The sequence below is a fragment of the Symphodus melops genome (genome assembly GCF_947650265.1).
Source record: "Symphodus melops genome assembly, chromosome: 17".
Classification (NCBI taxonomy): Eukaryota; Metazoa; Chordata; class Actinopteri; order Labriformes; family Labridae; genus Symphodus; species Symphodus melops.
The window spans coordinates 9,346,442-9,371,305 of NC_136707.1; the positions used below are offsets into that span (position 1 = coordinate 9,346,442).

General features: G+C 39.3%; 2 protein-coding genes across 2 annotated transcripts; both read left to right on the forward strand.

Annotated features, from left to right (window-relative positions):
- Nucleotides 1-5,845: 5,845 nt before the first annotated feature.
- On the forward strand, nt 5,846-7,858 carry psmg3 (proteasome (prosome, macropain) assembly chaperone 3). Its single transcript, XM_079367200.1, is given in 4 exon segments — nt 5,846-5,989; nt 6,452-6,680; nt 7,215-7,352; nt 7,354-7,858. Coding segments are annotated over 3 exon segments (378 nt in total). The 5' UTR covers nt 5,846-5,989; nt 6,452-6,461; the 3' UTR covers nt 7,375-7,858.
- Nucleotides 7,859-8,394: 536 nt separating this feature from the next.
- On the forward strand, nt 8,395-23,722 carry tmem184a (transmembrane protein 184a). Its single transcript, XM_079365509.1, has 9 exons — nt 8,395-8,874; nt 9,150-9,374; nt 12,131-12,296; nt 13,176-13,266; nt 15,893-15,968; nt 19,855-19,946; nt 21,338-21,507; nt 21,610-21,807; nt 23,477-23,722. The coding sequence occupies exons 2-9, from the start codon at nt 9,150-9,152 to the stop codon at nt 23,704-23,706; spliced, it is 1,248 nt and encodes a 415-aa protein (XP_079221635.1). The 5' UTR covers nt 8,395-8,874; the 3' UTR covers nt 23,707-23,722.
- Nucleotides 23,723-24,864: the final 1,142 nt, after the last annotated feature.

Consider the following 24,864-nt stretch of genomic DNA (forward strand, 5'->3'; position numbering starts at 1 on the left):
GGAAAGAACTGGAGATATAAATAAAGCAGCGCTCGCCTCAAGATGATGTCTGAAATATTCTCAACTGCACAATTTATTCATTTTAAGACATGTTCCACTACTCTGTGAAATACATAGCAAGTGTCTTGTGTAACCTCTGCTCCAATGTGATGTGATTTAGGAAGCATGGTATAGTTAAACTAGACATGATACCGAACCTGAGTCATTCTCTTATTTTTAAACACAATGAAATGAGTGTAAGAGCACATATCAGCTTTCTATCAGTCACAACGTATGCAAGCCAACAGACAAAATGATGTAATGTCACTATGAAACAGGAATAATCATCTCTTTAATGATGCAGTATGGCAAAATACAGCTATTTATGAGCTTGGACATCTGGCTTGTTTCAATGTCTACCACTTTTGTGAGAATAGAAATGAAATGCATAAAGGGGAGAATGCTAAAGCATGAGACTTCAAAGGGCGGAGATGTATTTGCACTTCACTTAAAAACCAGAAAGTTATTTTTTGTCATTTATTTAATCTAACATAAACCATGACTAGAAACCAGAATCATAGTACTCTCTGGTGGTCTGCAGAGCAGAAGAGACAAATCACAGACTGTTGAGGCTTTCTAACAAATGCCCTGAACATGGTTTTTTTTCCCCTTTGGTTTGTCTAAAAAAAAGAAAAAAGAAAAAAAAGAATCACTTCCCAGAAACTAGCCCCAGTGGTTAATCCCACGCGGCTTGTCTGCAACTTTCAAATGTCACGGTAAAGTCGCTTTTAAGCTCTATCTGTAATACAGCACAGCACTCTAGTGGCCACAGGGGTAATAATTGTGTGTGTTTGTGTGTGAGTGTAAGGTGAAATATACTGAGGCATGAAGGTGTCTTTATGACCTCCTCAGCCACTTTAAGCTTCTCTGAAGTTACTGGGCGGATGTAGGGCAAATATCAATCACAAATGGACTAACAGATTAAATGTTTAAAGAGAAAAAAGTTACCCTCCATGATATGTACTCAGCTATCAAAGAGACTTGATGAGACAAACAGGTCGAAATCAGAATGTGACAATGAACAGCAGGATGGTGATGGGCAGGAAGTACCTCATCCAGGAAATAAGATATTTTCATCTTCGACACTTCGAGTCTGCAGACAGAGACCGAGAAAATGCTTGACTAGTCATACAGACAGAGATGGGATGTGTTTGTGAAATGGAGAACCCTTAAGCACAATAAACTCTTTTTGGAAATATGTGACAGTTAAACTTTTTTTTTTTCCCATGCATCGCACCAACACTTAACTTTTTGGATATAGTTTGAGTGTCACTGTTTTGTAGCCCAAAGAAATAATGACAAAACAATCTCTCTCTGGGGCGTCTTCCGAAGCAGCTTCAACGTAGACCTGGTTCAGAAGTTTTAACACTTAACCCAAAGTTCATGTTCATAAGCATTTTTTTTTTATTCACACACATAATTTAAAATTCATCTTCGAATAAAGAATCTCAAGATTTTAGGATCAAAGCTCTCCAATACATTTGTGCTGCAGGATCAATGACTTGGGAAAGGTTGGAATGAAAAAAAGCAATCATATAAATAAATATCTTCAGCCTCAGCATTATCATCACATAATGATGAATCAAATAAATAAACAGCTCCTCATTTTACCAGAAACACCTCAAGGATCATTTGAAGCCTTAAACAGCCACTGTAACTACAGTATCAGTGTTTGTCTGCATTATGTAAAACAAGGCTTTGATAGATCACATAATAAAATATTACTGGTGGTATTTTCAGGATGTAATGGTCAGGATGTAATAATTACTTTAACACTTCCTCGAGCTCCATGTGGCCTGAAGTCAAACTGTTTTGCTTTACTGCTAGTTAAGATCGCATGTTGTCAGTCTAACTATGAAATTGGTAAATGTCACATCATTTTGGATGATAAATGAAGAGAGGAACATGGAAAAGGACACTTTTCCACTGAAAAAAAAAACACCTTGCAGACATGGACTTTAAAAAAGATGTGCTCAAGACGTCATGTGAATTGAAGCGTAACGATTTATTTACTTAGGGCTGCTGTGTTTAGTCAGTTTGATTCAATTCATGTGACAATGTATTTTTTTTAACTTTGCAGAGAAGACTTCCCTGTATTTCCTTGCAGAGTTACTGATGGTACAACGCTCCATTCGACAGCGTTATCTCAATGCTTAAACACTGGGTCGTGTTATATGCACTAAAGACTTTGCTTAGATCAAAATGATCTGCCAAGGACACAGAGGGTCAGCCAAAGTTTACAAGGAGTGGTCCAACCAATTTCATACATACTGCTGCCTACTCAGAGTGCATAACAATCACGCTGAGCCGGCTCGATTTGACATTGTGAATGTGTCATGTTCACAGAGGTGGCTCCTTTCGGATCTGTCTGATGCAGCACTCGCAGACTTCAGTAAAGCTTCACATCCACCTGCAGAAAAAAAAAAAAAACTGTCACACAGGCATTTTTGCTGACAGTGAAAATTCCTTAACTGCTTGATTTCTCTGAAGCAGTAAAGCAGGAGTGAATGCTGTTGGGCATTTATTTGCCCAAAAGTCCTACAAAGTCCTACTTATGTGTTTTAGTTGTCAGGTTATTATCGTTGCTATTTTTGTTGGACATTTTAAAATTGAAAAATCTACATGATCACATTGGTTATTAAAGTGTATAAATTGAGGATTAATACAATTAATTCACTGTTTCAAGCTTACTTCCTGAAGTGAGAAAAAAAGCACAGAAGTATATGAAAGTAAGACTTTATCCACTCCTGAAGTTAAAGCTCCCTTTACAGTTAATTAAAAACCTCTTGCTCCTGTAGGTTTCTTACTTTGGAAGAGTTGCTTCTGTGACTTAATATTGATTGAACAACCCAGGCAGAAGACTGACTACATCTTAAATTCAAAACAATTCCCCCTGGATAACACTTTCATTAATTTCAGTCAAATTATCCTGACTTCATCACAGTAATTTTGAGGGAAATGACTATGCAGATTAAGTATAATTATTCTTTGTAAGCAATGCTGGAGCCCTGAATATTCATTATGAGAAATACAAAGACAGAAACTGAGTGTTAGTGGGCAAACTTCAGGGAAAAATGGTTATTGAAATGAAGATATATTGCTATTCAATTGCATTTGTGGCAAAGAAAAGGGTAAAAAAAAAAAGGCCCATTGTATGTTTCTGTAAAAGTAAGTGCACTTTAACCATTAATTTTAGTTTTGAAAGATTTTTTTTTAACTCAAACTCGTCCAAACAATGACACTCATAGAAAATATTTTATTTCTAAAAAAATCACCCAGGTATAAGCATCTGTCCGTATATCTGTTTCTGTCTGTCCTTGTGTAAACATTTGCATGAGAGGTTATGTCAGAGTCAACATGACAGTTGGTGGTTATAGTCGATCTAGACCTAGAAAATATTTTTTTCTTTTTACGATTGGTCGATGATGGATGACGTGGTTGGAGCAAGTCACATACTTGTACTGTATACTGTATGTGTCCTGCTAGCATGTCAATAATGGCTTGCAGGCAGAGATCAAAGTTTAACAAGCTGCTGCTGTGCTAGCCATGACATAAGTACAGCTTTGTTGTCATACACATCTAACACATGGCCCAACATGTCTAACTGAAACAGCTCCCACACTCGTCAATTGAATTCATAACCCACACTAAAAATGGCAGTAGACAGGCTCAACTAACAATTATCAACAACTTAAAACTAAACAATGATTAAATTGTTATTGACACACTTCACCAACTGCACTTCAACATTCTCAGGAGCCCTTGCTCCATGCAGTATCTGTCAACCATAGACTGTAAAAAGGATGTCATAATCATGAATCGTTTTAGCTATTGTTTTTTATTCTTAACATTCGTAACATTGTAAGTTTGTCACTCGTAGGATAACAGAACTCTGTTGCATGCAAAGGTCATATGTCACCCAAAACATTGATTTTGTTTTGTCATTGTGTGAGCCGTATTGGTCAAACTGTTTTGGCCTTTTTTCATCTTTTTGATGTTTTTGTCACCATGTCAGTCAACTCTGTAAATGATTTCTTACAAAAGATATTGTTTTGTTGTTGTTGTTTTTTTCTCAACACTTTTGTTGAAATGGATTTCTACGGTTCAATGCAATTGTGGTACACATACATATCCAGGGCTTAAAGTGAAAAAAATAAATAAAAAATGCTTCAAGGGCAATTAGCAAAAACGACTCTGAAATTCATAGAAAATTTCTTTCTGTTTGGGTGATTTATAGTACAAATCAGAGGATAATTCTTCAATTTCCGCCTTAAATGTGTGCAAAAGAACCATGGCAGCATTTGACACCATGTGGACAGTGTCTGAGATGTCGAGTAGATGAGCATTCTTTTTCCTTGCTTGTGTCTCTTGTCTTCTTGCCCCTCATCACAGCACAGTTATCCTTTCAAATGCTGACTACCTGGTGCCACTCAAGCCCATAGGATAGCAGGACATCTTTGAATGAGTACTGCAGCATTGGCAATATTTATAGATATTAAAAAAACAGGTTATTTTCTGTTTATTGGGTTAATTATTTAATTATTTCGCGCTACATGCCTCACACCTGAGTTCAGGCACGGCGCCTGAAAACTTTAAGCCATGCATATCGGTACATACTGTGTGTGTATGCAGTAAAAATCTGTTTGTGTAACAATATGCTGCATACTGTATCAATCAATCAATCAAACTTTATTGGTATAGCACTTTTCATACAATGATGTAGAACAGGGGTGTCAAACTCCAGTCCTGGAGGGCCGGCTTCCTCAGACTGTTAGATGTCTCCCTGCTCGGACGCAGCTGAATCCAATGAGTGACTCGTTATCAGGCTTCTGCAGTGCTTGATGACAGCACATTAGTTTAAAGCAGGTGTGTTAGAGCAGGGAGACATCTAAAAGTCTGAGGAAGCCGGACCTCGAGGACTGGAGTTTGACACCTGTGATGTAGAACAACGTGCTTTACATCAAAAGAAAACAAACAGCAACAACATGACTCACAAGTCTCCACCCCTACCCCACTATCCATTAACAAGGTAAAAAAAGAACTATATAAAACAGGTACTGACGGCCTGAGCAATCACTATCATGAATTCTTAATGGGGAAGGCACGCTTAAAATCTTAAAATTCTTGATGGAAAATAACTCAATAAAAATGGAGGAAATAAATGATAAAACCACCAAGTTAATCCATAAAAAATGTAGACAGAAAATGCACCTTATGACTGTGTATCCTTCAGTTCATTACTCTAAACTGCAGCTAATTTCACCATGATTTAGCACCCACTACACACACATATCCATGTTGACCATCTAACATAAGGTTTAGAAGTTGTACTGAGACAGTTTTATTGATAATCAATTTCTTGGTTTTGATCATAGACTGTAAATAATAGGCTACTTCAGTTAAATTAGGATCCACTATAACACTATAATACTTGCATTGGATTGATGTTTTCATTGTGTCTATGTATTGTAAATGTCCCTATATGAGGAAAAGAAAATACAAAGTAATAGTATATGATACCTTTTTTTTGGCAAGTAAACTATGACGTTGTTAAAGTAAATTCACTCATTTAGGCCCTTTTTTCTCTAGTCCAAATGAGTGCCTGTCTAAATATTTTTCTCCCAAATGGTTCAGAATAGTCCACTTTCATAAAATGTTTTTACAACCAAAAGCCTCATTTAAGCTATCGGTCTTCATTCTTTGAAACTAAATATTCTAAATCATTTCCATAACCACTCTTTGTGAATTGAGAGAGAAAATTATCCGGAAATCAGGTTTGGGTTAACAACACGACGTCATCACGTAAAGATAGCTGACGTACAGACGTTCAAGGAAACAAAGCACATTTAATATTGAAGGAGGGTAAATGACAGAGCACCTCTGAAGTTTCTCCGAGAGTATCATCTTAGTGCGCGAGAAGGTTTACACTGTGCACAGCCGAAGAAACAGGGTGAGGTTTTTTTTTTAAGTTTTCATTTTAAATAGACGCTGATAAAAATGGCGTTGTTTTGTCATCTGTGAAGAGTACAGCCGAAGCTAATAGTAGAGTTAGCTTCGTGGCTAATGTTAAAAAGCTACTGCAGGTTGGTGTTGTCTCTCTCCTGTAGCTGTGCATCAACTCTGCGAGCTCATGTTTCACTTCTCCGATTACAGTAAATGAAGTAATCGATCTGTCTATGGTGGAACACACTTGAAATGTTTGTGCATATTTTACAAATTAAGTAGGATAAAATGTAAACAAACTGACATAGATGAAGGGTACATTCACCTAAAAGACTTTGTCATTTGTAAACAGTATACTAATCACTGAATAAGTTTTCTAGTTTTTTTGAGAATTGAGATTTGGTATTTTCGCTACTTTCTGAATTGTATTACCTTATTACAGTACCATTTTCTGTCTCTTCTTCCCCAGGAATAAGAAAATGTCTTCTCCTGAGCCCGTTATCAGATCGAGACAAACAGAAAAAGAAGTCAATGGAGTTTCAACGCAGGTCGTCTGCACTGAGTTCAGCAATTACATATTCATAGTTGTCACTCAGTATGGCAAAATTGGAACCTTGGTATCAGTCACACCTGACTCCAGATCTAATGATATCATCACACCGTCGTTCTCCACCAAAGTACTGCTGGGCAAAGATGAGGTACACTGGGTGAAATGACTCAGATACATGTTGTATTAATGTGATGGAGAGTTGCTCACAGGACTTCAGACAGACTGAACTCATTTCACGCTGTGAAAGGGCAGATGAGATTGGCTCTGATTTGTTGTAGTTAATAGCAATAAAAAGATGTGTGCCGGCGCAACGTTCAGTAATATCAAGTCAATACTAGGTTGTCCTATTTCAGCATGATTCTGAATGAATGTGTTATTTAAAACAAACATACCATATAAAATAAATCAAAAGTACATTTAGTTTTATCGTAGCACGGTTTATAGTTATTGAATGTCACTCGTTGGCTTTTTAAACCACAGAAAAGCCAGCCCTTCAACAATGCATGCTTCTTTATTTGTTTTCTTTCTGAAAAAACGTCTACTGTTTTGAGTTCTAGATTTTAATGTCAGGGTCTACATCACGTTTATGTTTATGTTGATTTGACATGTAATCTGTTTGTTTTATGTTTCTTGCAGAATTTCTGTAAATGTAATAATCTGATTTGTTTTTTTCTATTTTCAGCCACTGACGCACGTTTGTGCCAAAAACCTGGCAACATTTGTGTCACAAGAAGCCGGTAACAGGCCTGTTTTACTGGGACTGGCACTGAAGGATTCCTCCTTAGATGCAATCAAGCAAATGAAAGAGGTCGTCAAAAGTTGTCAAGTTTGGTAGGAAATGAAGAAAAGGGACTTAAAACGTGACGACTTGGCGAGACAGACATTCTGGAAACCTCCAGTGTCACATGTGTATCTGTGTTTTTTAAAAGAACATAATTCGCTCCAGTGTTTGGAACAGCTACCGCAGAGGCTGCCCACACTTATTACAATGGAAATGATGACTATGTTCCTAAATTATAACAAAGACAAAAGGAAGAAATAGAAAAGTAATGTTGAAGTGGCAAATGTCCTTTCAGCTGATCTTTATAAACCCTTTACTGAATTCTTCTCTATAATTATTTAAAAAATGTTGGGTAAACTGAGACAGTCTGTTCTAAGTGAGATTAAAGGCTTCATCACGGTTCAAAATACATTTAACAATGTTATGCTTTTGTTTTGCTGTTTGTAATACTTAATAGTATCTATTTTTGTATTTTGCAATGAGATATTCTTTATTTTTTTTCATGAAGAAAAAAAGAGTACCAATAAAATGTGTTGCTTCTAAAATCTTTTATTTTTTTTGTTTAAACAAATGAACACTCACCAACCTCACTCAGCAACCATTAAGAGGGTGGTTAGGTTCCACCCTTCTATACGTACAGAGGCTATGGTCCTGGAAGCGGGTATCACCTGTTCTATCCACTGTCCCATCTAAACAAAGCCTCCCTTCCCCCCCGAGAGAGAAAATTGATGCATCAGTATGAAATATATTGCCAGATAAGACGTAAACAAGTTGATCAAATCAGAGATGTAAAATATAACCTGCATACAATATACTCATGGTATTTATAGCCCATGCTTGATTTTGTTGAGGATTTTTAATTAAAAGCATTGCTTTTCTATAAAGCTATCTATAAAGCTGCTGTATCTATAGAGCTGTTGGAGGTTTATTGTATCAGGGGTTTATTATCCCCTAAATGTAAGTACCTGGAAACATAGAACATAATTTGTATATTTATTTACATATAGGTTTGCATGAGCTGTGCAGCACTTTAATGTTCTTTAGGCCTTAACCTTAATCCTTCACAGACGGAGACAACGTGATGACGACATATGTCGAGCGGATGGCACGTGATCATTTCACCTGTGCCCAACCTGTTTATCTCTTCCGCTCCTCTGACTCGCCGCTTAAGGATACATCCAAATCCCATTTTGTTTACTCTAACAGTTTGCTTTTTGCCTGGTATCTAGCACAGTGTAAACGCCTCAAGCTTACCGCTTGTTTGTATACTTTCTGTTTTATAAGCCACAGCTTTTGTTTCTTGTGTTGTATTTGCCGGTTAGTCGCGTGGACTTCAACCTCTGTCTGATACCTGTCTCAAACAAGGAAGTCCAGTCTGCTGAACCCGTCTTCGACTGAGAGGCGACAGGCCGTTTGTCAATGGCAGTTAATGATCTCGGTTGACTCCTTCAGAAGGCCATTTTATTTTCCATTTATTTTTGTAGCGTTGGGACAATCGTGGACAGTGGACAGGCCGACCATCTACAAGGGATAAAGCTGCATCTCCCTTCCAAGGGACAAGGTGAGCTGTTTGTAGTTCGTTTGTTTATCAAAACACAGTCCTGTCATGAAGTGGTATTTTTCTAATCAATTATCAATCATTTGGTAGTTCGATTGATTTGACATAGTGTAAGATTCGTCTTCAGCAAGGTGCCATTAAGGGAAATAGAAAAAATATCTGGAGCTGTGCTGTCGACATTTTACTTTGACACACACACACACACACACACACACACACACGCACACACACACACACACACCTGTCCTTCACTGTCGCTGTTTGCTCTCTGTCTTCAGATGAATGTGTCTTTACTTGACGTGGATCCATCAGCTGAAAGTTATACTATTGTCCACCTGGATTCACCAATCCTGCCGGACAAGTCTGACATCTCCAACATGACCATCATTCGGACAGGCAACGGGTCAATCATAGAAGATGATGACATGTTTTTGAACACGGTGACTGCTCAGATCTTCTCAGGGATCTTTGTCTGGTCTGCTTTGCTCATCACCTGCCACCAGGTGAGTTCAAAACAATGGTTTTTAAATCATACAGTAGAAGTGACTGGGAGTGATCCAGTTTTAAAGCACTGCGCACTCTCCTGATGTAAATTTGTAATCAGAGACGGTTAGAGACAGATTGTACCTCCCTCGCCAGAGGACAGGAACATTCAACCCTATCCATGAATCCTCTCTCACCTCACCTCACACTCATGCTTTATCTTATCCATTCATAAAGTATCATTCTTTCCAGCCGGGTATTGCGCTTGCACTGCTCCACTGCATTGTGGGAATGTTTAGCCTCCCTTAGAGTTGTTAGTGACTCTCAGATTAAAAATGGACGTAAATCCTTCAGCGGATGAAAGGAACAATGAGTTCGCAGTGAGCTCTCTCTGTGTGGGAGCAAAAGAGATGGTCATCAAGAATCAGCAGTTCAACACAGCCCACCTTTACCCAGAAAGCATTTCACCGCTGCGGTAAAAACGAGCGCGTTTCCGCTTGGGTGGGTGAGTCACCCGCTGTGCACAGATGATAGCTTATCATTATGATTTGATCATTCGCGGAGAATGCGGCCTGGGTGCAGTGTGGCATCAGCGGGGAAATCAATTGATGTTAGAGAGAACATTTTCAGCGTTATAAAGGATGAGCGTGTTGTTTTTGTGTTCACTGTGTGTTTTAATGGTCCCCTGATTTAGTCCATTGAATGTGCATTCATCGAGCACACCCGGGCTGGAAGTGGTATGCCAAGATTATATTTCTTTGAGCGCACATTTAAGTGTTTTTCTTCTTTTTTTTCGCTAAAGAGTTATGGTGATTTGGCGAGCTTTTTTTTTTGATACGCTCGCACAGCATCCACACGTTGCAACCTGTGATCCAAACACAATCATTGTTAAGGGATTTGTGACTCAATATACAGTAAATTGGTTTCCTATCGCTTTAATACAACGCTTGTTTGTCCACACACTTGCAAGGAAGACATTCTAATTGAACAAATAAATAGCAAGTGTACCACCGGGAGAAGAGGGCTAGTTTCCAACAGGCGAGCATCTGTCACATAGGGAGAATAAAATGGTCTGTGAGAGTAGTTGTTGCAATGCTGGTGGTGTTTCATCTGACTGGGCTCCAGAGGATTGCTATAGAGTCTTAAACTCACGTTCTGAATACTAAGCACGAGAGGCAATGACCTTAGTTCCTCTGTGCTGTAAAGTGGCCGATACTTTGAAGACTGGTAAATGGTGGAGTGTGGATTGATATTAATAGATGATAGTCACTTTGCCACTTAGCATTTTTTGGATTAATAGCAGCGGGCTGCACTTAGGCTGTTGGGTGTTATGTGGTTTCTTTCATTCTTCATAGTTCAGTTTTTGGTTTGGTGCGGTTTCAGTTGTCGTGTTCCTCGTTCTGTCGGAGCAGAAATGACAGAAGAAGTCTCAGCGTTTGGCTTGGAGCCATTATGCTGCATACATACAAACTGTCCTACCTTTTTTTTTTTTTTTTTTTTTTGTTAGTCTGCTTCACTTCACAATATAGAGTAGAGGTGAACACATGCAGCGAGCCTCCAAACCTCACTGTGATCAGGCTCAAATACGCCACCTCTAATGGTTTTTGAGTCAAGCTGAACGTGTCAGGCCGAGTGAGTCTGTATGTTGTTGAGTGAGCTCGAGACTACTGTAGAAAGCAGTGGAACTGATTGATTAATTGATAAAGGGAAGGAAAAAAAATCCTCGCTGCGGGTACAACAAATGTTGAAAAATAACCAGAAAATGATTGTGATGATGTCATAGGCATCACAAACGATCCTTAAATAGAGTGTTGTTTGTTGAGCGCCACACTGAAAGAAGCCTGACTGGATGCCTTCACTCGCATACTTGAAAACAATAACAACACATGCCGTGCTTATTTAGGGGAGTTGTGGAGGTTTGTGTGTGTGTCTAAGTTTGGCTGACACTAAGTTAATAAGAGCGTTCATCAGCCCAGTGGGGGGGGGGGGGGGGGGGAATGCTGCTCTTTCTCTCTGCTCTTGTGTGTAAAGTTGAAGCAGCATAATTTAAGATGCGGCCACTCAAGGCTGAGTATTTTGAAAGGTCATTAAAATAGAAGTTGTGCGATCTCTCTTTATTCTTACTCAACTTGCAGCTCCGTTTCATTGTAGCACATTTGTAGCTAAGACAGGACAGTCGGTGTGAGATAATATGCCAGTGTGCTATAAATAAAATAAAAATCATCATCCAGGTGAAGAGAAGTTGTTTTCTGCGCGCTCCCAAGTATTTGAAGTATCCTGTTGATCACACCCATGCTATTCATACTTCGCTTCAGTGTCACTGTGCTTTTGTTAAACGTATCTGTAATAAGCTGTGCATGTTAATGTTAGTTAAACTAACTTTAAATGATGGTGACTTATGTATGATCGCATGTCATTCATTTAGTGTACTTTGTTGTTTTTATGAGGGTCCATTAAGAGGAATGTTTTTTTCTACCTAATAGTAAGTTATAGTTTGAAGATTTTAAGAGGATTTTTTTTCAAAATGTTCTGGTATCCTATACATTTAACGAACTCTGAATCAAGGAGAAACATTTCAATTCACACTCAAGTATGTGTTTATTGTCATTGACTGACTTCAACATGAAAGCTACATTATTTACTTTATTTTTTGTACTGGTAGATTTTGTACATTAGGAGCGGGAATCAAGTTTCTTGGTTATTTAATGCTGAGATCTCCCCCCCCCCCCCCCCCCTTGCTTTCTCATGTGTTCATTTGTCTGTGTTTTCATTGCAGATCTATACACACCTACGGTCCTACACCGTCCCCAATGAACAGCGCTACATCATCCGCATACTGTTCATTGTGCCAGTTTATGCCTTTGATTCCTGGCTCAGCCTGCTCTTCATCAGCAACGACCAGTACTACGTCTATTTTGACTCCATTCGAGACTGCTATGAAGGTAAGTAGCACTTAGCCTGACCTCAAGGTTGTCTGTCTGCTCAGGGTTGTTGTTGCCCTGCAATCATATGGGAGATGGCTGCAAGGGAAGGAAAGAGGAGAAACTGCCCAAACTAGTTTTCTCACGTCAGTCATTGTTATCTTGTTGGTAGACTTCATTATATGAGGTGTTACATTTCAAGGTGGATCCCTGTGTGAACTGTTTTCTGTCTTTTCAGACAGAAAATGAATTAACGCTGTGGTTTAGTTTTTAGGTTAGGTACATTTTCCTGAAAATTGTTCTACATCCAGATAAAATGTAAACCCTGTTATGCACTTTATTTTATTGCCTTTACTTTGTAATTACGTGTTGTATTATTATTTTTATTTAGACCAAAGCACTACGCTAATGGCAAAGGTGAATCATATGCTAAATGGATTACAAGCAATTTGAGAACAGTAAAAGTAGGAAATACATTATTCAGGAGATTAGTTTCCAGTTTGAAGGCCAATTTTGTGGCTGATTGATAGCGAAGCGCATCAGAAAGCAGGGTGAACGGAATACCACCAGCGGCTGTGGCTAAAACATAATGCCTGGACACCATCTGCATTAGCTTCATTTAATCCTTCCTTAAATAGCAACAAAGGATTAGCCAGGGATTTCCAAGACACAGAACCCATTCGAAGCTTCTTAATGTAAGGACTGAAACAGTTATTGTTCCAAAATGTAGGTCTAATTAATTTTTTATCATGTGGAAGTTTTCTGCTTCAAAATATTTTACTTTTTTTTTTTTTTTTTGAATGTTACGTGATGTTCAGGAAAGTTTCTGCAGTTCAAATCATGCCATGAAACATATATAGGTCCAGGTTTCAAGTTGTGTTTCTCCCCTCTCTGTTGCAGCATTTGTCATATACAATTTCCTGAGCCTGTCCTTTGAGTATCTGGGAGGAGAGAGTGCAATCATGTCCGAGATTCGAGGGAAGCCCATACAGTGAGTGCTCTCATTCCAATCATTCATCTGTGGCATTTTTTTTTATTTTTTTATTTTTTTTTAAGTTCAGAAGAATATTTTGTCTACACCAGAAAAGAACAGCACATCAGTATATATACGGTATACTATATACTGGAAGGGTTATTTTTGGACAATTTTTCACATAACAAAAATCTTCTTTAATAGTAATCCGCCATTTTTCTAGTTTTGATACAAAACTATTTGAACACAGTGGATGATATTGTGATAATTATCTTCCTCTAAATTGGACATTAAAATGCTTGGGACTGTTACAAAAGCTATAAGGAGTCAAATCTCGAGGTAGTGTCTCATCGATCAGCTAATTTTCAGCTTTCGTCTAGGGTCTAAATGAAACCTCTGCGCTGTGCTTTGATCAAAATAGCCAGCTCTCTCAAAACGCTCCGTTTTGGTGTGTGTGTCTCTTTAAAAGCAATGAGCCTCGCCCCCACTTCTTCGCTAACGAGAATAAAAATGGCGGACCTGCACATAAGTGTTGCTCTAGGCTGGGGGTGTAGTCGATGGGTGGCGATTCCAGGGGAGTTTTTTTTTTTCTAACCAGACTCCCACTGTGATGTCACAAGGAAAGTACATTTGATATGAATTAAAATTTTCATCGGAAAACGAATAAACTATTCATAAATGAAAACTCCCTAGTAGCTCTAGTTTGTTTCATACAAACATCTTCACTGTTGTCAGAACAATAACCAGTATGACACTTTCTTCTATGGTGTGGCAGCAGTACACCTCTGTCGTACATAAATGTTTAGTTCAAACCTTCTCTTCTGGTTAGCTCTGCTGCAAACTATGATGTGTTTTTGTTTCCATCTTTACAATCCAGAAAAGGTGCAAGGTCCATTTTGCTGTCCTTGAGTAAGCATTTAGATTGATGACGCTGATACGAGGAAGGAGCCTTAAAAGCAGCAATAAAAAAAAAAACTAAAAAAAAAAAACTAAAAACAGTGTTGCTAATCTGTGACAGTTACTCTTTATCTCTGAGCTTTTGACCAGCCTTTGATAGGCTGGGTTTTATGGCTGAGTCAGCCACTTGACAGCAGTTCTCTGCTAGGTTCAATCTTAAAACAGTGGAGACATTCATGGTGAGCCCTCATAAATGATAGCATTGCTTAACACGAGCCACTGGAGACATATGGAGGCATGCTCTTCATGCTATGTTCAGTGCCTGACTGTTACATGATGACACAAGCCCTGTGTTTTATTCAACCCTCAAACTCCAAATGATTTTATATTGTAACATCTTCTGGAACATGATTTACACTCGTAATTAAAAACAAACAAACAGATGTGATGTACTCAGTAGCATGAAAGCACATCGTTTGTTTCTAGGCCTCACCTTGAACCATGATCACAAAACCAACTTAGACCGTTCGAGGGGAAATAATGGAACATTTAAATGAAAGCATTGTAGAAATGTTTCACCCTTTTCCCATTCTCGTCATTGTTGTGCGACTTTTTAAGATTAAAAAAAAAGAAGTTGCGTGTAATGTTTTCATTCATGACATAGTTAGCCTTTTATTGATTCCAAAATAACACCAGTCTGATGTACCAAGCCTCTTTGGGAGGAAACTAAAAGCAACACATGTACAGGTACATTTTCATCCTGAGACAAATCCTAATTTGTTTTTTCAAATAAATTTGAATAACTATCCATGCTCCTATTTGCAAGTCACTAAAATATATTTGAGTTTTCGGCATCAATAACCTCTCTGTACTGGTTTCAGAATAGAAAAAGAAAAATACTCCTATACATAAGTCAACATCGGGTAATGTTTAACCATGGGACACAACCGCCTCTTAGATTCATGAGCCTGGAGGTGCTTTAGAGCTGCATCACACTTACACTGAGCCAATTTGATCTTCTTCTGCTGCCTCTGGCCTCAGTGCTGGAGCAGAGTAAGGCACATGTGTATTAGTTGCAACCAGCGGCCTTCACCCAGTCCAAACTGCAAAAAACAAGATCAATGTCTTAAAACACTTTACAATGTATAAAATAAACACATATTTAATGAAATGCACACTCCATAGAAGCTTCAAATTAAATTACCTTCCTGTGTCCAGCTCTCAGTGATGTAAGAACAGTCAAACATACACCTTTAGACCAACTCGTTTTAAATGTCTCACATGTTAACATCTCATCTCACTGCATTTTGACATATTAAGCAGAACTATTTCTGTTTTCTGTTAGGCTCCAAATCTTTTTTTTTTTTAAGTTTTTTTTAAGTTTTTTTTTTTTTTTTAAACTGTTCGTGCCAGATGATTGGTTTAACATAGCAGTTGTTTAGATTTTTCTGTATAAATAGTAAACGCATAGGCCAAACATCACAAACAAATTTCAGCATCATGTGATAAATGTTCTTAATAGAACTTAGTCAGCGTACTTTCAGACTCACATTTAGACTGTACACAGGCACCCAGCATGGTTGAGGCAGACATCTTTGTGTGTTTAAAACATTCACCAACTGAAAAAATCTTGACATGTGCTCATTATTCTGAGCAACAGCCAGCCCTTCATATCAATCTGATGCTAATGTGTGTATATGAGTGTTGACATGACATAATGGCCCATCATTTCCTGTTGTCATCCCAGGTCAAGTTGCCTGTATGGTACATGCTGCCTCGTGGGAATGAGCTACTCCATTGGCTTCTTAAGATTCTGCAAACAGGTGAGCTTCAATTATCCACTTATCTCTGCTTCGAGAGATCCTTCTTGTGAGCAATGCAATATATTTACACACATTGAAACTGAAACATTCACGCACACTCTAGACTGCTTACAAATGGCAGTTGATATAATTGTGTGTGTGCTTTTCAGCGGATAACATCCACTGGTTCAAAAAAGAAAAAAACAATTGAGGCCAGGTGAAAGCAGCTTGATAATAAACACTGGAAGATGATATGAGCTGTCAGAGCAAAGCTCCCTCCCTCTGTCTCGGGATGCAGCACTGGCTCTCAGTCTAACGCTGATGGAAATTGAAACTGAGAGTTATGTCTTCGAAAGAAAAGACAGGTTGATATGAAATCTTTTTCGTAAGGGGCCAATGATAAACACTCTAAAAGAAACCTACGTGACATGTTTGAAAAACAAGACAAATGTTGGTATCTCTTGAGTTTTCCAGGTGAGGGGACTTTGAAAATAAGCAAAGGAGACTTTAAAAAGATCATTGTACATTCTTGGAATGTGTGTTGAATGTTTTTGCCTTGAGCAAGGACTCAAAGCTGGTTTGATGCTTTTAAAACACGTCATCCTTATTAAGAGAAATATCAGAAGTCAATACATCGCACTTCAAGAATGATTAAAAGCTGTTTTTGCAGGTCAACTCCCACGAAGTGAGACGCTATCTGGATTCAGAATAATGATAAGTGCAGTCATACATATTTATTCTTTTTAAATGGATTACTGAAGCACCTGATTATATTGAGCACATAGAGTTGTCGCTTGTTAGTCGTCTGATGAGACAAAGTCTCATCTTGAACTGCGGTGCTGTACTGTATGTGCAGCAGCTCATCATAGACGAATGAAACAAGGCCTTGGTCCTTTTTTTCTTTTCTTTTTTCTTCACGGGTGATAAAACAAACTTTACAATTCTCTGCACGTTTTAGAAAACAGCTCCAGTGTGTGATTAGAAGAGCGCTTAACAAATGAATCCCTGATAGGGAAAAGCAGCCCAGAGTTATGGTGGTTCTTGGAGATAAGCTTTGAGGATAAGCTGCTTGTGCATCTTGAACTGTGTTTTTGACATTTACGTCTTAAGACATTTATCATACTGTAGGACACTTTAGGCTCTTGTGTTCCTGAAACAGGTTCAAATGTAATCCTATAAAGTCCAGGGGCCACTGCTGTAAACCACCTGGGGATCGAAACAAATTAACAATACATTAAAAAGCAAGAGCAAGGAGCTATGACTTCCTCTTTTTTTTTTTTTTTTTTTGATAAACCAGTTTCTGTTAAAGGGACATATTATGAAAAATCCACTTTGACAGTGTTTTTGAACGTTTATTTGGGTAACTTGAGTGTCTATCGACTGACAAAATGTGAAATAAATCCATCCAGCCCTCTGTGTGTGGTCTGCGTAAGTCTTACAATACAGAGAAAAAATGTTGTTTCGAATTTGCTCAACTTGTGACATCACAAGTTGGATTTCCCTCCCCTGTTTTCTCCAACCATTGACTCCACCGCAGCATAGAGCAAAATTTTTGAGCAGGTCCGCCATTATTTTCATCAGCAAAGGAGTGATGTCTACGGGTTAAAATCGGGGGGGGGGGGGTCACTGCATTTAAAGAGACACACACCAAAACGGAGTGTTCGTAGAGAGAGCTGGTTTCTACAGGGTCAAAAACCTCCTCCTCCTGGTGCTTGATTCATGTTATATTTGGACCAAAGCACAGATGTTTCATTTACACCGCAGGAAAAGGTGGAAAAGGGGGATAATGTTTCCTCTTCAAGTTCATAAGACAAATTATTAATGATAATAATGCCTCTGAGTTTGTGCTTTAGCTCGTTTTAACAGCAGCACACATAATGGGCGCTACGCTAGATCCTTCAAAATCCACATGTGAACATTACCTGTCTCCGTTGTTACGATTATTTGTTTTGGTTAATAAAAATAGCAGCAGCAACAATACAGAAGACGTTTATTTGGAAAAAAATAAAAAGTCCAGTTTTTCTAGCTAACATCTGAGCGGGCGGACGTAGCCAGTAGCAGGGTCTGGGAGAAATTAGTGACAAAAAACACAAGGTGGCTTTGGGCCTACTGTCCAGTGCATAATGTCTTAACGGGACACAGGTGAGCTTTGAAGGCATGTATTTCAGTTCACAAACTAGAGATGTTGCTGTTGTTTGGACTCAGGAGAAGCAGAAGCATGCATCATCAGAGTGAACTCTGAACAAAGACAATGCTAAGAGGTGATTTCTTAAGGAAACTTCATTTGGCGTTGTGATCATAACTGCTGGTAGGTTGCTGGCACAAGATGGGGCAAGTTAAAACGATCGAACATTACAGTTGTGAAAAACCGCCTAAACATCCTTATTCAGAGTTTGACAGACCTGAGTCAGTCTGTCAACTTAGCACACAGCTTTAAGGGAATACTTGGTGGGTACACAGCTGCCTGTTTGAATGGATCCAGTTAATAACTGAACACATTTTAGGTTGAAACCACAGTAGACTTTTAATCCAGCAGCATTATTAATGCACATTGTGTTTTGAATGTCAGGCATGCCATGAGGTATCATGCAAAATGATTTGCTTTGAGAATATTTAGAGAGACGAGCTGGCACTCGAGGCGGCAAGCGAGAAGCTTCAAAGTGAATCAGTAACCTAAACGATCAGCGATGTCATTTTGTCAAAGCCCACCACCGACACTCCAGCCATTTTTTTCAAACGTCTCCCTCCGGCTAATCAAGTTGAACACTCCTGGTCTGTTTGTTTCAAGTGTCGACACAGTGATGGGAGTTTGGAGCAGCTTCTGTCAAAGTGGTTGATTTAGGCTTCAATACACAACACACAGGACACCTGTCCTCCAGTTTGATATGCCATGCAGGTCCACATCCCCCTGCATCATGTCGTCACTGCCAGTTCCTATCCACCACAGCATTTAGACTTCAGCATCAGTGAACCAGACTTTGTTGGGCTGAAGGGAAGACGGCTTTACAACAAAAGATATATGTTGTTGTATTTTAAAATGTTCTTCATCTTTGAATCAAAAGAACAGTTGAAAACTAGTTTGACATCTTTCCAGGTGTAAGATGAGAAGAGCAACACAACGTTCGTCTTCAGTTGTTGTGTACTGTGATTGCACCGTCGATAATGTTTGTTGTGTGTATGAATTGACCAGGTGGCAAATGAATTTTCCCCGCTGGGGATCAATAAAGTTTTCTAATCTAATCTAATTTATGTGTGGGGTCCAACGCCAGCAGTCAATTAGTTTAGCACTAAAAGAGAAAATGAAGAAAACACTCAAGTCTAGCTCTGTCCAAAATCCACCAACCAGAACTATAAAGCTCCCTAATAATAACCTGCTTTTATCTTGTTTGCTTAATCTGTCCTGACATTATAAATGACATGAGAGGTTATTTGACTTCTCCGTACCTCTAAGCAGTTGTCAGGCAGACAGCAGAGACTCCAGGAAGTAAGTGTGCAGAGCCAAGGAACAACATAACACATAGCTGGCAATAAAAAAAAAAAGCAAATTGTCCTTTTAGTGCTTAGATGTTCGAACTGATTATCCAAACAGGTTTAAAGCTTCATGCACATTGTGCAAAGCTGTCTGTAACGTTAGGTACATTAATGGTGTTGTTTTTCTAGTCTAGGAGGGCAACATGCTTATTGTCAAAAGTAAATGTTTTAAGTGTTTAAAGAAAGAAAAGAAGACTGAGTAACGAATGAAAAAGCTTGGCCTCACTGGTTTTGCAGAGAGTGGAAAAAATTCCAACAGGTCAGGTCTTCAGATCAACGAACTCAGACGTCTTTCTTTGTCCTACATCTTCCCCCCCCCCCAATATTGTCCTTGCTTGTTCCATTGTCTCATTCTGAATCGTAATGTGTTCTCCAGGCGACTCTCCAGTTCTGCGTTGTCAAACCCATCATGGCTGTCATCACCATCATCCTGCAGGCCTTTGGCAAATATCACGACGGAGATTTTAAGTGAGCAACACATATCTCCCCCCCCCCCCCCCCACCCATACACACACATTTCATTCTGACTATATCTCACATATCCATGTCATGGCCAGCAGGCGTGTGTTCTGTTTTTTTTGTTTGTTTTTTATGCTCGTGGAAACACTTTGCAAATGGAGATAATTATGTGACTTTTCTACAGTTGGTGTTATAAAACAGCTTTCTAATTAAAAGCTTTCATATCAGGCAGAAAGTGCCTGGTTCAAAGTTTTCTGGAGAATGTGCAGGTACTCTGCTCCATGTTGTGTCACTATCCACTTCTCAGCCTCCTGGTTGTTATTGGGAGGAATAACTTAGGACACAGACATAATAAACTAAAGAAATGATGGCGGTTTTATATTGAGTTCTCCTAAATGCAGTTATAGAGCTCTGAAATGAAGACCCTTCATTCTTATTGTAGATCGCAGCTCCGTAATGGAAGAAGCACTATGTGATTCGTTTACACACTTTACTTTGTATGTCAAGGGATACAATGACGGGGATAAATTGCAGACTGAAAAATGCAATTTGTGTAATTTTCTTTTTTTTTCTTTTTTTTTTTTTTTTGTTCCAGAAGAGCCAGTAAGGGTCTAAACAGAATAAAGAGAGGGTAATAGATCCAATCAAAAAGCTATAAAACTTGTCGGCCATAAATTCTGCTCGACTTTTATTCTGGTGATCGTCTCCACCTCTCAGTGTAGCATCTCGCTCTGAAGATTCAGCCTTCACAATACTGGTTTTCTAAACTACCGTAAAGAGTTGAATAAGAATTTGAGACAGGAGTTTCTCTTAATGACGAGCTGAAAGATGGGCTTGATTGAACCCTACCTGCTTATTTCTCTCTGCACTTACAAAGCAAAATTAGCAGTCAGAAATAACTTGGCCCTTTTTTTTTTTTTTTTCCCCCAAGTCTTCCTTTAAGCTGTGCAGAAAGGCCATGATGATTCACAGATTGTTTACTTATGCGCTTTCAGCCAAGCGTGCCCTCTATACTGCATGGGAGTAATTAGTGCAGTCACAGCTGAGTCCTCAGAGACGCTCTTTAGAATGCAAAAGAGGTAGGAAGGAAGTCTGCCAATAAAATATAGACAAATCTACCTGTTTATCGGCCGCATCCTGCAATAAGAAAGCCAAGAACAAACCGGCCTTATTAAGTCCTTTAAATAATAGAACAACAGCTCTTCTGTTTCTGGTTGGTTCTGTTCTCTTCCTGAAAAAGTCATGAAGCTAAAGCAGCGAGTCTTGAGAACTGAATTAAGACGGTGACTGGTTTGGAGACTGAGACAAATTGTCTTTTTCAGAAACTCGTGCAGAACATGACGTAGTCCAGCTGTGATAATCAAATATGTAATCATGGGGCTTCTACTGTTTGTGTGCAGCATAAACGGAGGATATCTATATATCACAATCATCTACAACTTCTCAGTCAGCCTGGCACTCTACGCGCTCTTCCTCTTCTTCTTCGCCACGAGTGACCTGCTCAGACCGTACGAGCCAGTTCTTAAATTCCTCACAATCAAATCTGTCATCTTCTTATCCTTCTGGCAAGGTAAGTGAATCCGTCTATACTTTTTTTTCTTTTTTTTTTCTGTTTGCTTTGCCAGTATTAAAAAAGGATCAATTACAGATGAAAAGGTTGCCTCTTTTGCAGGAATGGTCCTCGCCATCCTGGAACGCTGCGGCGTTATTCCCAACGCACTCTTCATCGATGGCCAAGAGGTCGGTGCCGGCACTGTGGCGGCGGGGTGGCAGAACTTCATCATCTGCATTGAAATGTTCTTCGCCTCCATCGCCCTCAGATACGCCTTCACCTGCACCGTGTACCAGGAGAAAAAAAACGACGTGCCAGGTGAGAGTCCATACAGAGAGCGGACAAAAGCTGATTATTACCTCTCGCCCTCGCCTTGAAGCAGGTTGACGTGTTCCAGGGTAATTACCCTCCTCCTCTGCAGAATAAGGACTGACTCAAGCTGGAGGTGTTAGCAGTAAAAGTAATTGCATCGCTCTGTGCTTTTTGCAGCCATTTAGCTCAGTCACGCTGACTTTTAGAGATGCATCCTAGATTCACTCCTTCTATTCGAGCTGATACACCAGTCTGTGTGAAAATCTCCATATTTACAAGTTTGGACTTGAATTAAATGCTGTGCTGTCATGATCAGGTTGGATGTCAGCAGGCTTTGATACCCTGAGAGCTCACAATTTAGTCAACACTCAGAGGCGCCGCAATGTAGAGAGTTATTAAGGGGATTTTGAAGCCAGGGTGGAGTGAGCTGCACTTCTTAGACGTTCAACATCAAGGCTGTTTTTCGAGTAAGAGACAAATAGAAGTCATGGGAAAAACTTTTAACTTCAATATCAATCATTTAACCATTTTTTTTTTCTTCCCTGCTAGAGGAAACCATCTCTCTCTCCTTGAGCTTCTTAACATGCAGGCACACTCGTGGTGATGATAAAAACTGAAACCTTCGTGTTTAGATCAAATCGAAAAGGAGGAATTCTTGTTTGTTCCTCGCCCACTCTTCCTGCCCAAATGAAAACGCCTCATCCTGCTGCCACGTTAGTCTTAATTAACATGTCATTCAATGTTTGGTCATTTAAGTTTGTTTTAGACATGATTTCCTCTTCTTTTGAATGGATGTTTCAGGACTGACTTTACAACTGTAGCTCTGCTGCTTCACTCACACCCTCAGGTGTGGTTGCAGAAGTTGCCATCAGTTTGGTGTACCATTCGTCTGCCTCAGCCCTGTGGAGCAGGCAGGCAGGCTGTAACAAGAAACTCAACCGACACCAACCCCACCCATCTTCTGTCCCTCGGCACCTTTCCCTTCTCCATGCCACCAACACAAACCAATCGCAACAGCACTGCCAGTGACCCTTAAGCCAAAAGCTTGTGGACGTCAGCCCACTTTTTTTTTTTTTTTTTTTTTTTGCGCCTCTACCTGGCTCACAGCTGGGTACTAAGAGATCATCACACCACAGCGATGGCTGTGACTGCACTCTGTTCAGTCCATTTTAAACTGCAGGTTGGGAAGAAGAAAAAAACCTCCTAGGATGAAAGACATAAATCATCCCTTTTTAGGGTTCCTTTTAAACCGGTCATCAAATATTACAGCCTTCTGTCTCTAATTGGACAGTTCTTAGTAGCACTGACACCAACGGCTGTGAATCAAAGGAGAAAATTAATTTGACAAGCTATTAAAGCATTTAACTGGAAAGAAGATGCTCAACGTGTTTTACAGGCTTCTGGGACGTCAGAAAATGCTGACTAAGTGTTTGTATGACCCTGTTTCGTTAATAAAACAAAATTGAATGTAATACTGAATGAATGAAGCTCGGTGTTGTTGCTTCATAGTGCCAAATAGTGAAACTAGTAAATTGCTAGAAAATAAAGAATAAAAAATGAGCTACCCTAAATTAAAACAGACGTATTCTTGGAAAAAGATATACACTGTTGTCACATGCAGGAGTGTCGCATCTGTAATCTCCCTTCTTTTTTTTCTTTTTTTTTGTTCCAACAGAGAATGGCCCTCCCATGCAGAGCATCTCCAGCGGTCTGAAGGAGACCATAAACCCAGGAGATATGGTTCAGGATGCCATCCACAACTTCTCTCCAGCCTACCAGCAGTACACCCAGCAGTCAACTCAGGAGGTGGTCCAGCCTAGCGCCAATGGAAAAATGGCCACAGGCAACAAGAGCTCCCGCAAGTCTGACAAAATCATGCTGATTACCTCCGACGATGAGTTCTAGGGCTTTTTTTTCTTTTCTTTTTTTTTCCGCCGATTTTTTTTTCCACCGAGCAAGATCCAAGTGTTTGAGTCCTCGCCACCTCTATCTCTGACCCCCTGGGGAAACAGCTGTGTCTCAAATTCCACCGAGCTGGCCTGAATCAAGGTGTTGGATTTTCATCTGCCCAGTATTTCAGATGGACTGCTTCCTTCTGTCTCAGTTACATAAATATTAGTTTTAAAATTGAGTGCTCAATGACCAGAGAAAGGATCTGTCTCAACTCAGCAGAACAAATCACAGACACAAAGCTGTGTCACCTTCACCTTCAAGTCTGGAGCTATACTTTTTTTTTTCTACAAATCAAGCTGCCTGTTGTCCAGCAGTTTCCCTGATCCTGATTTTGTCTCTGTCATAATGTCAGAGCTTATTGTGCGGCCGTCTGAAGTGTGTTCCCCTCTGATTCTTGCCGGTTTCAAAGAGGAGATGATTAATGTGCGACTTCAGGTGGTGAAACCCAGTGATGGCTGAGAATGACATTTCATGGACCGTGTCTCGCATTCTGCTCGTTTGAAGTTTTTACAGAAGAATCCACGGCATTGGTTTCCTGACACATGGAGACATTTTGTTCAAGACGCACAGGTTTTGGAGCAGGCACTTCAAACTGCACAGTGTAGCACTCTGCAATCCTTTGTAGCTACTGTTTCACGCACAAATTGAATCAACCTGTCTCCTACAGTGTGGGACTTGTATTGTTGTCATTAATTTTCCTAGCGTGCTAAAGAGTGTAACTCAGTGCAACTAGCCAGCCGTTTAACAAGCGCTAAAAATGATTCATTTTGCAGCTTCTGCATTTGTGTCGATGCTTTTTTTGCAGAATCTTGTAATGTTCAAAGTGTCGCAACACTAGCAGCTGTAATTCCTTGCTTCAGGGATTATGAAATGTGTACAGAGTTTGATTTGTGTAAATTGTGGATTTGACTGTTGTGTTTTTGTAAAAAGTGTCAATTATTATTTCAGAGATAATAATGTATTTAGTGTGGTTAGACAGTCCAACTCTAATCTGTGGGTGAAGAGAAAAACACAGAGTTGTGATTATTGAACTATAGTTTCTCATCCAACGTTCTTTTTTTTTTTTTTTTTCTTTTTTTTTTTCCTTCTTTTTTTTAACAGTCTTTAAAT